The sequence below is a fragment of the Candoia aspera genome, chromosome 14 (genome assembly GCF_035149785.1).
Source record: "Candoia aspera isolate rCanAsp1 chromosome 14, rCanAsp1.hap2, whole genome shotgun sequence".
Classification (NCBI taxonomy): domain Eukaryota; kingdom Metazoa; phylum Chordata; class Lepidosauria; order Squamata; family Boidae; genus Candoia; species Candoia aspera.
This window is the reverse complement of record NC_086166.1, coordinates 11,784,645-11,801,513: the sequence shown is the minus strand read 5'-3', so window position 1 is coordinate 11,801,513 and position 16,869 is coordinate 11,784,645. Positions and strand designations below refer to the sequence as shown.

The window sequence follows — 16,869 nt, the reverse complement described above, 5'->3', positions numbered from 1 at the left end:
AGTACCTGCACTCAGGGATTAAGCATGTTGGGTGGATATAGTCAATGTCTTCTCTCAGATTTCCCCAATCTGGTCTTTACTATCAGTTCTTGCCAGGACCAAGGGTAGTTGGCCCAAAACTTTACACGGGCACCAGATTTCCCACCCTGCTTCAGATCGACTGCTGCTGCAGCACACTGTGCATTCTTTTGATGTGAATTCGTAAGAGAGGGGGAAGGGGTCCTGCTTTGCAAAAGAGCGATGCCTTCACCCCTTCAACAAAATAGGGGTTCCCTTTCCTCCCCCTTCTTGGAATCGGAGTATGCGATTCAGGTAGCAAAACCGAAAGAAACTGGTTTGGAACCGGTTTCCCTAAACACCCCTTTGGGCACTTCCTTCTGCACAGACTCAAATTCCTGACGTGGAAAAGGCTCGTTTGTCCTGCAAAAAGGCCAGCTTCTCAACAGGTGAGGTTTTTTTGTTTTTTTGTTTTTTTTTTAAACCGATCGCGATTTCTAATTTGGGTCCTTTCGGTTGCAAGCTGACTAGGAGGGTCAGCAACGGGGCAGGACTGGAAGTCGGTTCTTCCGCGCCTTGAGCAACCCGCCTTGTTCTCCATCGCCCGGACCCCAAAGGTGCAACACGGCTCGACTTCGATACGGATCACAGAATCGTAGGGTTGGAAGGGACCTTGGAGGTCTTCTAGTCCAACCCCCTGCCCAAGGCAGGATCGGAGCGCAGGATCCCGGGAGATGCACAGCCTCGCCCGATCTCCGCGCGGGAGATGCAGCGCCCCCTCCCGCCCGCTCCCCTCCTTGGCACCCCCCTCCTTTACCTCTCCTGCATCAGTCAGTGCCAGGCGCTGGATCTCGGAGACGCCGAAAAATCCCTCGGGCACGAGCCCCCCTCCGCCCTTTGGATTCTGGGCGTTGTAGTCGGGGCGTTGCAAACTGCGCCTCGAGGGAAGCCGAGCCAACTCGCCAGCTCTTCGTTGCGCGTGTCTGGAGGACGTGGCCGCGTTGCCCTTCTCTTCCTTCCTTCCTTCAATTTTTTTAATGCATTTTTTTTTACTGCCAATGCCGGTTTCCCCAGGGGACATGAGGGACTACGACACCCAGCAGGCGGCGAGCACGCAGCATCGCGCCCAGCCGGGTGGGGACAAGGAGGACAAGCGAGAGTCCTCTGTTGCTATTGGATCTCAGGCGCGGAAACTACGTTACCCACAAGGCGTCGCGGCTGAATGGGGGGCCCCCGGGGTTCCTTTCCTCGCTGTCTTGCCTGCGAAGGAAGAGGCATTCCCGCATTCAGACGTGCGCCCGACATTTAGCAATCCCCCCATTCAGACGTGCGCCCCTGCTTATCCGCTCACTGCCGCAGCCCATCACTGTGGTTGGAAAGCCAAAAACCAGGTCGCCCTTACGTGGATCTGCGTTGCCAATGCGTGAATTAATTTCGTCCAGCCGGGTTCCGGCTCCTGTGATTTAAATGCACGCAAGGCAGAGCTGATCTGCAATTGACTTTCCCTTTAACCGAGGTAACATCCTGGGCTTTATATCTAGGCACTTGCCTGGCCTTATTCTATACCCTCCAGTGTAGTTCTGCTCGGATCCTGTCCATCTCTCCAGAGCTTTCTTAACACCCTCCAGAATGAGGATTGCATCTACAGGAAATGAAGGTATTTTAAGTCTCAATAGTTATGATTAAAAAATAACACTTTTGATGCTTGCTGTTCCAGTTCTTTTTTAAAATCTGTTTAACCTCAGAGTCTCAGAGACTACCCAGACAAGTTCCTGCAGTTTTCTTGGCAAGGTTTTTGAGAAGTGGTTTGCCACTGCCTGCTTCCTAGGGCTGAGAGGGAGTGACTGGCCCAAGGTCACCCAGCTGGCTTCATGCCCAAGGCAGGACTAGAACTCCCGGTCTCCCGGTTTCTAGCCCAGTGCCATAACCACGACACCAAACTGGCTCTCATGTTCCAACTTAAGGCCATTCTAATTACCTACTTTTAACTGGAAGCAACTTATTTTTCATTGCTTGCTCTTGGTTTTTATTGCTTCCTTTGACCTGGGGAATTCTGGGAGTTGAAGTCCACCCACCTTAAAGGAGCCGAGGTTGAGAAAGGCTGCTTTAGCACATCTAATACGGACCAGCCTCGTGGTTTATTTTGGAAGGCAGAAAAAAGGCAAATTCACTTGGGCATCTAGGTCTTGCTTAGAGGGCTTTATTAGTCAAGGAGAGATTTTTCACACCGGTAGTGTGCTGGTGGAAGAGGAATATTTGACCTCGTCCCTCTGGGATGACCCCACGTAGTTGTCCCGCCTGGCAGCGTACTCCCCAACGTTGGGCAGCCCCGGTACCACGCAGCAGCTCAGAGCGCTGCGGTAGATGCTCATGTCATGAGCATCATACCACTCGTCTGTCTTCTCGTCGTAACACTCGACGTTGAACGTGGTCGTGAAGCCGTTGAAGCCGCCCACCACGAAGAGCAGGTCGTCTACCACTTCAATGCCAAAGTTGCTTCGAGGGTTGAACATGGTCGGGATCGTGCGCCAGGTGTTGGCTATCGGGTTGTATGCTTCGGCGCTCCGTAGGCGGTTGGCGCCGTCAAAGCCGCCGACCTGCAGGCGGCAAAAATCAAACCAAGGAATGGTTTAGGAGATGCCTGCTTGGCACCAAGGCAGATTCCAGGTTGATGGAGGCAACCCAAAGTCTCCTAGGCCCCTGCTCCTGCTTTTCACCCCTCCAGCCTGTGTGGCTGAGATCGGGCACAGAATTTTCTGTTTTTTTGGCATGATGCATCTGTTTTCCTATTGTTGCTTTTTTTAATCCCATGGAGCTAAAAAAGGTAGAAAATACCCACTCACCTGTCCAGCAACATCAGCACCACATTCTCTGGGAACTTGGGAACCAAAATGCCCTGTTAATTTGTCTGCCCCAGAATTCCAGTTCTTTGCAAAGAATTCTGAGGCGCTCCTTTTACATGGTCAGGTCTGATGGACTTCAACATTCTACGTAAAAAGGGGAGGAGCCTGAAAAATGATGTGGCTGCTTTCATGAATCCAAGTATGAAAGCAGTATCTTTTTTAACTTGATTCTTAAAGCAGCTGCATCATTTTTCAGGCTAATGTGGAAGCCTGCAAAAAACAGGCATGCAAGATTTAATGAACAGCGATGGCATGGTGTGTTTGCACATCTGAGAGAGATGGGCTGGGAATAAATTTGATATACAAATTTGATCGATCAATCAATCAAGGTCCAAATTACTTCTTCCCAATTATTTTCCAAGGGTGTGCCTCCCAAATAAATAGCATTTGCTACCCAGTTTAATTGAGATTAGGACCAGCAGCACCCCACTAAATATATTGCAGCAAAGCTGCTTCTTAGCTAAGAAAGGAAGCTGCTGTTACGCAACAATGATAGGAAGAAGAAATGCCTTCCGACTGAACTTCTACTTTCCTTAAAAGCTTATATCCTGCTACGTCAACTGTTGCAGTGGCATTGCCAATCTGAAGAGCTGCTTTGCGTGCAATGACTAGATGGTCTTCATGCTAGCTACAATCTCAGCCTCCACCATCATCAGTCGGCACCCAGAGATAATGACGACATGGAAATGTAATACTGTATATCATATTGCTGCAAAGCAGGGCTGAGTAATCACAACATACAACATCTAACACATGCTGAGGAAGGGAGGGAGGGAGGGAGGACCTGTGGCTCTCCGCATGTTGAACTACAAATTCAGCTGTAAATAAATTATGAGCAATGCCAAGAACTGGGGTGGGGGCTTTCAGTTCTTAGATGTTTGGGTTGGTGCACGATTCCAATTATTATTTAGGGGATTCATTTCACTGCGCTCAGCTGTGTGTTTCTATGTTGCATTCTCCTCCCAGAGCAGTCTAAGGAGTTAGAATTGGGATCCATAGGAATTAATATTGCCTAGAATACTGTCTGTCCTCTTCCATCATGCTCTAACTGTAAAGACTTGCTGATAATTCACAGTAGGTTTTTAAAAAAAAATTACACAGCCACCAAGCAAAGCCTGTTTTGGACAGAGGTCCTACTCTGAAGACAACTCAAAGTATTCTAAGGCAGAGGGTAATTTCTGTGGATTGGCTGACATTGGTTTGGCAGGCATCATAGACAACATTTAAAACTATAGATGAGCAATATCAGAACTCAGTACCTATGGGAATTCATGGGCACCAAAGATTGAAGCTCTGTCTCCTTAATGCAGAACAACAGAGATTGGCTGAGCCTGGTTAGCGAACAGAAGTCCCTCTAAACACAATCACAATTTGTCTTCTTCCAACCCAACCTGTGGATTCACAGAGAGAGGTGTTTCCCTGCAGTACGTGCTCAAGTTTGGAAGATGTTTTGAGCTTCAGGGAAAAACCATGGGCAACAAAATAAAACTCGAATGCTGAACTGACGAGGAGGAGATCAGTTTACTGATATTCTGCTCTCATGAGATGACAGATCTCACAACTGAGATACATAAGGATGGACAGTGACCATGAATAAGCACAGTTAGGAAGCTATTGAGGGGTATCTGAGCTGCCTCCGATTTACAAGGACGCTCAGCAAAATGCCCTCTTGACTCCTTCCTAGCTGAGGGCTCAGCTAGTGGGAAGCTATTTTGAAATTTCTTGCAATGCTTGGAAACAACCCTGCCCTGGAGGATATCAAAATATTCCCTGTAGTTGGTGTTGCTGTGGTCAAGAAGCCCAGAAAGACACCAGGGCAATCAAGGAGATCTTGCTGGGAGGAGCACACATCCCTCAAAGGACTCATGCAGTGCTGAATTTAGAGGTACGGTATAGATTAGCGAGTCACGGCCAAGAATGTAGCTAGCCTGCATCTATCATAGCAGCCCTTACCACTCTGCTGTCCTCCAGATGTGGTGGAACTGCAACTCTTGAAATGCATGACCACATCCTAGGAGTTGTGTCTCAACTGTTCTGGAGGGCAGAGGATTGGAGGAAGCTGCCCTAGACCAAGCCAACGGGGAAGGAGCATTGTTCCAGCAACTTCACCATGAAAGGATGCTGCTGGCTCGCCTGCCATCATAAGCACCAAAGGACCCCAGCCTTACCGCATAGACGTGTTCTCCGTACGCAATCACACCGATCCCACTGCGCCGGCTTCTCATGGGAGCGATCAAACTCCACTGATCAATCTTGGCATCGTAGACTTCAGCTGTGAAGAGGCACTCATTCCCATTGAAACCACCACAAATATAGACCTTGCATTTGCAAAAGGGAAACAAGGGAGGGGGGAGTTAATCGTAAGCATGATTGCACTGAAAAATTTGGAAGAGTCAGCATGGGGCATAGAACCTGGAAAGAATCAGTGTTCATAATACAGGTCATCTCTACACTGCTGGCTTGTTATACAACATGAATTTGGACCTGTTCTACAACATGATTAACTCTGTCACTCTCTAACCCGGTGTTAGCACCACTAGGTAAACCAGACCAGGAAATCAACTCCACAGGAAAACTAGGACTACTTTACTGAGAATTTCATGACAGGATCTTGCAAGTCTGATTGTGCTGCATCTACTACCACCTTCTGAATATTACCTTGTTTCCCAGGCCTTAAAAAATGTTTCACCCTCCTTTGCCTAGGTAATGGTTCTTACATACAGTATTTCCATCATCTTCCTTCCTGTCTACACTCAGTCAAATCTTACTGGTGGTTCTAGAAGACATTTGCACCCCATGGATCAAAAATTGGGCTATCATATCTGGGCTGCAAAACCTCGATGTCCAGTAGATGGCAGCCAAGACATACTGAAAATTCAAGCCATCTGCTGCCATCCAGTGATCATGCAGGTTTTGGCGGTCCATATATGGTTGTCAAAAGTCATCATTGGGGAAATACAGAGTCTATGCTTGTTTTCTTCCAGAAGTGTCTTGTATCAGATTAAGACTTTGCAGGGGTGTATTAGCAAAGCTTTGTGACAGCTTTTTTTCTAGGAAGTCTAGAGAGGCAAAGCAGGTCAACTGACTGGGTTTAGGCCTTCCCGTGACCTGATTGACTGAGTGGTTAGTTTAACTCTGTCCATGTCTGGGTAAATTTGGGGCTAAATTTTACTCCCTAGAGATTAGCTGACAGGGTCAACTTGATTCCCTTTCAATTTCCCACCATACACCAATGGACTTGCTCTTGATCCAATCGAGTGTGTTGCAAAAACATGGTTCATCCAGGAAGTGCAGTTTCTAAAGATGCTTAGACTTCTTTCAACCTCTCTAACTGCCTATCACAATTACATGACAGGATTCCTTAGGGAGAAGGAACCAATGGGTTAACCCCACAGCATGAATTATTACTGTTGTCATTCCTTTAGGGAACTCGGAACAATAGTCAACCCTAGGACATGGGTCAGCCTAACCCAAGAATAAGCGATATCCCCAACTGGGGATTGAAAACTTGTCGTCCTTTGTCCTTGTTGGGACTCTGCAACACTGGTTCGGATATGCTTGAAAGATTTGAATTAATAAAAAGTAATGGGACTTCCATGATGAAATGAATAACTAGAAAAAGATACAGTCAACAGGCTCCCTACCAGCCAGGAACCTATGCTGGCGTTCCACCTCATTTTGCAAAATCACTTGAGTTCATCAAATATCTGGAAGGCCGTGTAACCAGGCTGGTTCAGCTGTTACCTTGGCTCAGTGTGCCAAAGAATATAGGACTGCTTGCCAGAAATATATTTGGGAGTTGCAAAACAAAACAAAAAGCAAAATGAAAAAAAATATTTAGGGATCAGCCTAAATATTTCCATGGAATTCTTGGTTCTGTTCCATGGGGAGTGCTCAAGTATCAGCTGAAATTGAGAGTCTTCTTGGCTCTTATGAAGGCCTAATGTGAGGATTCAACAGAAGAGCTAGAGAACACACAGGGTCACCCAACAGAAGCTGGGAGCATTAAAAAGAGTGCAGTTCCCACTTGTGTCTCTGTCATTCTAAGGCTGATTTATTTTAGCTGTGACGAAGGGACGGTTGTGCAAGTCAGTTCCAGCAAAATCCCAGAGTCCCATGTCACTCAAGGAAATAGATTCTAGCACATGGAAAATTAGGGCATAATGGATTTGTTAGAGTTTAAAAACGTCTTTATTATTTTTAGGAATGGCGAGCTTCATTTCTTAAACAAAAATACAAAAACAATCAAACAAAAAAAAAACCATAAAAGCAAAAATACAAAAATATACAAATTATAGATCCAAGCAAATCACTGTCCTCCCCTGCCAAAAAAGCAAATAAATCTTGTGAAATGTTTAAAATCTGGTCTAAAACCAAAGGTAACATTTGAAGGCATGCACTAAGAAGACTGTGACATTAGCCAAGCTGAATGGCTGGGCAGGTCGAGGTATGAAAAGCAGTCATTTAAATCCCCTAAATTGTGATGGATCTTAACTGGCCCTAAGCTGGTTTTGATTTGTGAAAAGTTAAGTCTTTTTCCAGTGTGCTCACAAATGGATAGCCAGCTCCTGCTGGGCTCAATGAAGTCCTGATGACTGGTCTCCAATAATAAACACACTCTTCAATTTTTACTAAGTTTTCCAAGCAGATTTCTTCAAGGGCATCCCCCTGGGTACCACTTCATAGTTGCATAAATGCTTATTTTAATGCATAAATAAAATCATGGCGGCCCCTCTTTCTTCATCCAGAGTGGAGCAAGGCTCTCTTAAGGCAATGGAAAGGCCATGATGCCTATCCCTTTCATGGAGGGCTGGGGAACCCATGCTTGGAATTCAGTTCCAAAAAGATGCTTTGGACTTCCCGGGAGTGTGAACGGACACTTGTCTGCAGCATTTTAAAGCAGCAGCATCTTTTCCTGGGACAGCATAGCTGCCTAACGGGGTTTGTGAACAGGATTTCCATCAAATATCCCGACCTGATGAACATCAGATGGTTCAGGTGAACCACTCAGCCAGGCTGACATTATTGGCGTTTTACCTAGACTGAGTTTTGTCCAGTGCATTACTGGCTGTGCGAATGATGTTCCACCTCATTGTTCAGGGTTTCACCTGAATTTGATGTAAAAGAGCAATCGAGCTTCCTGAGGATACCTCGGTCCAATTTTCCCCTCCCTTCTTTTCTCTCTCTTTCAAAATGACGCTGTAATGTTTGCCCTAATAGCAGCTTTGGGAAATGCACGAGGATAAGAACTGGGAGAAAAGAAAGATGAATTTTTCTCAGTCAAGAACCACTGTTGACCTTTAAGCCGCACACCCCAACATTGAAGGTGGTGTGACAAAAATTAATTGCATTTAATTGCATTGACTTTAAAAGTTGAATGAAGGTTAAATGCAATTATGATCTGATCCTCCAGGTTTAGAAAGAAGCCCAGGGTGAGGACTGGTCTTGTGGAAAGGGGATTTTGCATTTTTTTTTTCCAGAGAGGAAGAGATCCAAACCATGAGGTCCAACCCAGCAGGCTTAGGCCCTGGCAATCTCATTCACTGCCCCCAAACTGCATTACAATTACCTTTCCGTACAATGTTGTGGCGCTTGCATCACTCCTCTGCTCATGCATGGGGGCAATCAAGGTCCACTGGTTGGTCTCGGGCTCGTACCTCTCAGCCGTGTTGAGGCGCACGTAGCCGTCAAAGCCACCCATGGCGTAGATGAAGTTATCAAGGACGGTGACACTAACGTAACAGCGTCGGGAGTGCATGGGGGCCACCTGGTGCCACGTCTTTTTGATGGGCTCGAACCGCTTGACGCTGTTGAAATAGTCCACGCTGTCAAACCCCCCGATGATGTAGACGTAGCCCTTCAGGTAGGCAGCCCCATGGTACGCCCGGGGGCTCTCCTGCTGGCAAGTCACGTTCACCCAGCGGTCCGCCCGGGCATCATACGTTTCAATAGCATTGGTAGGGCTCCCACCGCTCCAGCCGCCGATGGCAAATAAAATGGCATACGGGAGCCGGGGTCTCGTCAGCGGGTTGGTGAAGTCAGAACTCGAAGGGCCGTTCATGTTCAGATCGTACATGGCTTTGAGAGCATCGATCACAATGGGCTTGCACTCCTCGCTATCCTTCACGTAATCGTGCATTTTGACATTGTTCATAAAATATTCTGCGTGCATCAAGGCCAGGCGGACCTTCAAAGAGGAGAGGAGGATTGAGAGGGTGGAAGGTGGTGGGTGGGAAGAGTCAAGAGGTCAAGTAAGAGGCGATAGCAGGGCATCTGCAGGAGGAGTCAAACATGCTGAGATGGTGGCCGCAACTGCACAATCAAAGCCCTACCTCTTTTTACATGCACGATAATGCACGTTAAAAGAGAGGTGGAGGTTTGTGATGATCACCATCTTGACTTTTTGACCTCCCTACATGCACCTGGGTAACAGGGCCATCTTAACATGAAGGTGTTGCATACTTTCTTTGTTATGGGGATCCTTTCCTCTAGGTCTTCATTCTGCTGTCACCACTAAACCCTTTTCTGGTTCAGAAATTTGTGACGTCTCTAAGGAAGACTGGTTAGAACATGGGGAAGATATTGGAGAGCCCAGATGTTTATCTCACACAGAAACAATGGAATGGGTTGACTTCCATTAAATAACTTAAAAATACATTCACTTGCTTCCATAAATCATCTCTATCCCATCAGTACCAACCTACGCCAGCACTAAAAATATCCCTATTGTCCTCTGATGGAGGTCCTCCCAGATGACATGGAGCCTTTCTCACACATTTCCTTCTAGCTACCCCTTCAAAATCCTACTAAAACAAAATTTCCCATCCTTGGCAAATCTAAGGTGTGTGCACTTTGACTCCCAGAATTCCCCAGCCAGCATGCATGGACTTCAACTCCCAGAATTCCATGGCCAGCAGGCATGGAGTTGAAGTCCACCCATCTTAAAGTTGCCAAGGTTGGAAAACACCGCTAGGATATAACCTGGGAGGAAATAATCTGCATTGGCATGCTGCGATTGGCAATTCCACTCGCCCATCCTCACACAAGGTTCTCAAGTTTGAGAGACAGACCTAGTGCCTGTCTAGTAATTTTAAAATGAATATTACAATCAGATCTCATTGGTCCGGGCAAAGGAGCATTTTTATGAAACAGCATTTATCTTCACAGATGATAACAAATGAACAAGGGATGGGACAAGGTTGCTGTATTTCGGTTTTGCATATTTGTTTGACACCAGTTGTCTGGATTTATTCTGAGACTAAAACAGAACTATCTCAAGGCTGAACAGGCTGGCTTGAACGTGAAACAGCCTGATTCACACTCCAAATGGCAGTTTTACACTCCAGATGGGATGCGGCATGGAGATTTGCACTCCAACTGGTTCAAAACAAAACGTATCTGGTCCTAGAAACAATCACAAATATTTAAAGTGAAGAAGGAATTACGCCATTCACACTCATGGGCTAAAGACCATCTTCTGATACACACAATGTTCTCTGTTCAGTGAGTAGAAAATATAGAAAAAACATTGAACAGTGGCTGTCACTTTTGGTATTACCTGCTTACTTTCTCTTTTTAGTTGGTGCTATTAAGAGCTGAAGCTAGACTTTTATTTATTCATTTTAAAATTATTATTTAATTTCCGTTTTATAGTCACTCATTCACCATGCAGGTCTGGGCAGTGAAGAGAAAAAGTTTTAAGAAAGAAGCCAACAATAATAACCCAACAGAAATCATTAAACTCTTCCACAAGCTGCTGCTGCAACCATTGAACAAGAGCCATTCCCCAAACTACAGACTCTCCCTCTGCCTATGCTATTCTCAGTAGATTAATTTCTCTCAGCTGGTATAATTGTGCAGGTTATCAGCGAGAACTGCTTCTTTAATTCCTTTATGATGATTCTTGATAACATTAACAGATGGAGACGTAAGCACTGACAGAAAGGAGACATCGTTCCATCTTTCTTTTCATGGATCCTGAATCTTCCTTATTTAGTTGCATTGACCACCAGGAGGTGATGACCGGTTTGACCTTATTGGGACTCTTCAGTTGTGAGCAGCCAGATGTTATTCTACGGCAGGGTTTCTCAACCTTGGCAACTTTAAGATGTGCAGACTTCAACTCCCAGAATTCCCCAGCCAGCCATGTTTTATGGGGTTTAAACCCTCTACTAGGAATTGAACTCACAGACCTTGGCGCTTTAGATGACTATCTCCAGTGCATTAGCTTTAGGAGCTATCTACGTCCTGGTGCTCAGCAGTTGCAGGACAGGAATCTAGAATCTCTCAGAATGGCACATCCAGTCCACCTTCTCCTAAGTTCTCAGAGAAGAGAGATACAGATGTTACATTATCTCATGCCCCCATGTACCAGGCTTCACTTCACATCCACTCCCCCTCTTGGAGAGGGGTGGGGAAATTTCTCTATTTTTCAGTGTACGTTTTGATCTCCCTGCATGTACCTGGGTAACAAAAAGGGCCGTCCTAACATGAAGGTATTCCATACTTCCTTTGTATGCAACACAAAGCGTACCTCCTGTGTGGTACAGTCATGTCTCTGTATCTGTGGCGGTTACATGCCAACATTTCCAGCAAAAATGTGGGATTCCACGAAAATCTGCACTTTCGCCCAAATAGCCCCAGATGTTTTCTACATATGCCTAAATCAGTGTTCGTCAAACTTGGCAACTTCAAGCTGTGTGGACTTCGACTCCCAGAATTCCCTAGCCAGCGGTATTCTGGAAGTTGAAGTCCACACAGCTTGAAGTTGCCAAGGCTGAGAAACACTGGCCTAAACACTCACAAGTCAAAGTAGCCTAATACAGGCATACACAACAGACAAAGGTTACCAGCTGTCCTACTCAGGCGCTGCTCACTGCAAGACTGAAGATGTGTGTGCCCCACAATCACGAAGAGCAAATGCAGGGAGCAGCTGCCAAAATTTCGTGACCACCACTGTGAGAACATGAATCCCCGCAAATATGGAGTTCTGACTGTATTTTCGGTTACGCTGACCATCAGGAGGCTCTGAGTGACCAGTTTGGTCTACTAGCACTCTTCAGACACCCCCAGGATACACTATGTAAAAATAGAGAAATGCCCCCCATAAGGGTGTGTGGAAGTCATGTAAAGCCCCATACATGGGGGCATGACATAGGGGTGTATATAGTCCATAAGGTAGACTACATATACCATTTGGATAACATGGTTTAGATTCAGTGGATGACCCTAAATTCTAACACTGCAAAAAGAAATGGGGTGGGTGTGGGGAAAGCCTTCCTCTTTGTCTTCTGCGTCACACATCATGTTAGATATCTCTATCAGGTCTCCCCACTCCTCCAAGTTAAAGATTCCTGTAGTCTTTTCGGCTGTCTGTTGTGGCCTCTTTTTTTCAGCTCTGGAAATGACTGATAGATAAGGTGGGGAGAAAGTGTGCAGCCCAGAGGATGCTAGCAAGACTAACCTTTGGCAGCAGGACCGCCATGTGCTGTTTTCTGTTAGGGGGGTCGTGGGCAATCCACTTGAGAATGGCCTCAAAGACAGCGTCTTCCTGCTTCACGTTGAGTTCGTCCTTTTCAATGATGTCTTTAAACTCATTGACCGAGAGCTCCAGGAATTCAGTAGACGCTTTCACCATCTCCTCAAAGTTGTGCAGGATGAACATGTAGGCGGCCTGGCGCAGCTCGGGGCAGAAGTAATACTCCGTGAATTTGCAGATGCCGATGCAATTCTCCAGGCAGAGTTGACACTTCATAAAATCGGAGCAAGCCCGGACGATACCCATCACGTTAAACTGGTCAGCAGCCACCAGGAGCCTCTCCACATTGTCCACAGTAATGGGCACTGTCCTTGTGTAGGCATATTCAATAATGAGCTTCATCATATCTGGGGTAATACCAGGAATATTATATATTCTTTTTTCGGAGTTGTTCCAACTACTGGTAAACAGAGCTCTGAAAGAGAAGCACAACTTTTTCTTTGTTACATCCTGGTCCTGGTCCTCAAGAGGATACGGTTGGCTTAATTAAACTGCTCCAGCTAACTTAGCTAGCTTCGGTTACTATCACATCTCCTACACCTTTAGGAAATTGAAAGCTGTTAGTGGCACGTTCGTTCTTAAGGATGTGCAGGCTTCAAAAATGGTACAGAAGATGTGCTTCAGACTTTGGATCTCCTGTTTAAGGAGCCTGACACACAAATATGTTAGCTTTTTGGATCATTTTCCTCAATAAATCAATGAGGAAGTATGATGTTTGTTGAGTCATCTGTTTAATTGGGCTCTCTTTATCTAGTTTTAGGACTTGTGTGGAAAACGGATCAGGTTTTAGGCCATATATATACAGGAGGATTGAACATTCAAAAGGGTTCACAAACTTTGAAGCACCACTGTATCATCTCTCAACGGGGGGTGGACTTTGGGGCTCCCTAGTCCTGCTCTAATGCTTTAATCCAGTGTTTCTCAACCATGGCAACTTTAAGCTGTGTGGACTTCAACTCCCAGAATTCCCCAGCCAGCAGCCAGTTTGGTCTAGCGGTTAAGGTGCTGGGCTAGAAACCAGGAGACTGAGTTCTAGTCCTGCCTTAGGCATGAAAGCTGGCTGGGTGACCTTGGGCCAGTCGCTCTCTCAGCCCAACCCACCTCACAGGGTTGTTGTTGTGGGGAAAACAGGAGGAGGAAGGAGTATTAGGTATGTTCTCCACCTTATTTATAAAGATAATAAAGGCAGGATAGAAAAAATAAAATAAATAAAAATAAAATAAATAAAATCATTTCAATTGCATCCATTTTTTCCTAAAAAAATGCCCGATACTAAGCAAAACTCAAACTCCACCTGTCAAACTCCATCCATCCCCTTCCCCCCACATAGCAGCTTTCCCAAACCTGGCGTTCTCCAAATGTTTTCTAATCGTAATGTACAATCCCATCTGGAGGTTCCCAGAGGCTGCTCTAGATTTTCATTCTTGCTTTTTATGATTCTACCTCTTGCAGTATGTTTTTGCACAGCAATATCGGACATCACCTGGTCCACAAGCCACACAAATTTTTAACGGGAGAGTTAAGGACTCATGGGTTTATCTTGAAGTATTGTTTAGACTGAGAAAGCAAATAATGCTTTTTTTGTTTACTGTTTTGCTATCTGTTTTGTTTTTAAAAGGGGAGCTATTTCAAAGGAAGCTAAAGACTCTTTCATCTGACAAGTGAAGATGAACAATGACCATCCCACAAAGACTGTAATGATTAGGATTTCTCACTCCTGGGGCCAGGGGCAAAACGTAGGGAAAGGGGTGGACCTTCAAGATGACAGAATCCAGCATCTACTGCTGATGAGCCTCGAAGTCTCCCTGGGGAGCCTGGCGAGTCGCGTACACGCCCTTTCAATATAGTGGGAGCACTGACCGAAAATAAGAACTGCAGCTACAGAGAATGTTCTTATGAGCATTGAATTCACACCCATTGACTTTGATGATCACATCACAGAGCTTCCCTTCCAGCCGAAGTTCATTGAAGACTGTACAAGCCATCGCACTCATCTTCCGCTCCATGTGGCGGTAGGAATACCCCGCCGAAGCAGAGGCATCATCCATTTTTTCAAAGTGGGGGAGGCAGCAGAAAGAGCTGCCGGGCCTTCCACTTAACTCTCCTCTTAGAAAAAGGGTGTGATTGGTTCAGGGGTTCCAGAATCCCCTCCCATAATGAGACCCTTGACATGACCAGGTTCTAGAACTTCAGCTGCCCTCTGAAGCTCGGAGGCTTGCTCCCTTCACAGGAGATGGCTGCGCTGGGGGTCTGGAGGGTTCCCCCTTCCCACCCCACTCAAAATCGATCACGTTGGCACGGCCAACCTCGCCTTGGTTGAGGAAGGCAATCTTAAGGCGAAGCACGGCGCACCTTTTCCAGGACTACTGTTTTAAATGGACTGACGCTAGAAAACCAATAGGGTTCAGCCTTGGCATCCAGGAAACCGGGGATCTGTTGAGATGGCTCCACTATTGAGGTGGAGGTACTCATTCTCTCTCTGCCTGGGCTTTGTATATATTTCTGTTCTAATTAATTTTTTTAACATTGATTTTTATACTTTTAATGCTTGTTTTTATGTATGTACTTTTTTAATCTGATAATCATATGCCACTCAGAGTCATTCCCCGTGAGAGGGGCGGCTATATACATTTGATTGATAAGTAAATAAATACAATTTTATATGGAGGGGGTTTGTTGTTGTCTTATTTGGTTTTAAAGCAAATTAAGTTGTAACCTGGTGTTGACCTTTAATCACTCACAGCTTGGAATTGGAATAGCTGTGGCTGAATTACCTATTGTCTTGTGAACTTTTTTCACACACTGAAATCATACAGGGAGTCCTCATTTAGCAACCACAACTGGGACTGGCAATTTGGTTGCAAAGCAGTCGCTAAGTGAAGCCACAACTGAGCTTATGATCTTATTTCAGCTTTCCTTTGCTTTACAAACCTGGGAAGGTTGTAAATGCGAGGACTGGCCGCAAAGTTACATTTTCATCACTATTGTTAACTGTGGACGGTCACTGTCTGAGGCAATCACTAAACGAGGACTATTTGTACTTGTGGCCCTACATCTGGAGATATGGTATGTAACTGAAAGGGAAAGGAGTCCTTTCAGTGATGGAAACAGGGTAAAAGAAAAACTTATTTCTATTTAAATAAAAACATCCCCATTTTGCATTTCCCAAGCTAGTAACAAAACAGCATGTGATTATCCTCCTACCTTTGCAGTTTGCAATACAGTTACCCAAACTTGTATAAAATTACACACATTACAGGAGACAGACTGCAAAACAATTCGTAGAGCGTGTCAAGTGTACATTTTCCTAAGAAATATACAAGAATGGTACAGAACTAGGGACTCATAAAAGGAGAATGTTAAATGATGCAGAAGTCAGGATTTTCCATTCCTAGGCCGAGTCTCACTAATCGAATTCTCCATGTAGGTAGGATTTCATGATGCTACTTCAGTCTCAATGATCAAGCATTTAAATGTACATATATTTTAATGGTTGATATTATTCCATTTTCATCTTCCACTGAATGTTGTTTTGAATTTCAATATTCAGTTGTTGCATTTTATTGTAAGTTCTTTAAAACGAGAGGGATAAAATGGCTAAAAATAAAATCTTCCAGGTAGTTAAGCTCCATAAAACCAGCTAATCAAGTCAGCTGATTCCATAAAAATGCTACTCCATAGCAATGCTACCATTTTAGAAGGGTAAAAAGAGGAATCAGGAAAGAAGTCATATATGGAGGGCTTGATTAAAGATTTCAAAGCACAGTGGTAGAGATCTTATTTTGCAAATAAGTCGCTTTTCCAAAACCTTTCTGGAAGTTTCTTTTGCCCTTCATTACTCATGTACACACTTCACTGCTCTCATGGTATTTCAAATTTGGTAGATGAAAAAATGCATTTATCGCCCGATGATGCTCAAGCTGAGGGCCACACAAAAGCACCAGCACACTTAATATGCAGCTGTCTTTAAATTTCATATTCTGTTATAGCTCAAGCTTTCTGCTGTCAGGGAGCTACCAGGTCTTGTAATCAAAGGAGGAAAAATGTTTTTAAAAGACGAGACACCAGTATGAAGCTGAAGGAGCAAGCTATGTGAAAGCAATTAAGAGAGAGTCCAGTTTTTAAAAGACTGGAAAGCGGATGGAGAACAAAATAAATGTTCCACCTGATTTACCGAGGAGTGAGATTTGATAAAACGATCTCCAAGATGAAACTCAGAGCAGCTTAAAAATGAACAATTCCTATCAATGCCCTTTTGTTGCACTATGAATTCATGCAAGCAGGAAACTTGGAAAAGCGGAGATTCAGATGACGCTCTTTATTTTACCTTAATACTCTAACAAGACTAAGGCTGTAATTCGATGTACCTGAGATTAAATTGTTAAGGTCAAAGATGGACCTGTTTTCAAGACTGATAGGAACACAGTGCAT

The 16,869-nt window shown here is 45.0% G+C and overlaps 1 protein-coding gene across 1 annotated transcript; it reads right to left on the bottom strand.

Annotated features, from left to right (window-relative positions):
- Positions 1-2,175: 2,175 nt before the first annotated feature.
- Positions 2,176-13,109, bottom strand: KLHL10 (kelch like family member 10). The gene is made up of 4 exons (XM_063315243.1): positions 12,364-13,109; positions 8,470-9,087; positions 5,069-5,218; positions 2,176-2,594 (listed from the first exon to the last, which is right to left on the bottom strand). Exons 1-4 carry the CDS (start codon positions 12,781-12,783, stop codon positions 2,220-2,222), a joined length of 1,563 nt encoding a protein of 520 aa, XP_063171313.1. The 5' UTR covers positions 12,784-13,109; the 3' UTR covers positions 2,176-2,219.
- Positions 13,110-16,869: the final 3,760 nt, after the last annotated feature.

Bases quoted from the DNA above. Each gene is read 5' to 3' on its own strand.
- KLHL10 (XM_063315243.1), bottom strand. From the start codon at position 12,783: ATGATGAAGCTCATTATTGAATATGCCTACACAAGGACAGTGCCCATT. The intron at 9,088-12,363 runs GTTAGTCTTGCT...TCCTCTTTGAAG, and splicing joins TGGCGGTCCTGCTGCCAAAG to GTCCGCCTGGCCTTGATGCA. The intron at 5,219-8,469 runs GTAATTGTAATG...TGCAAATGCAAG, and splicing joins CCACAACATTGTACGGAAAG to GTCTATATTTGTGGTGGTTT.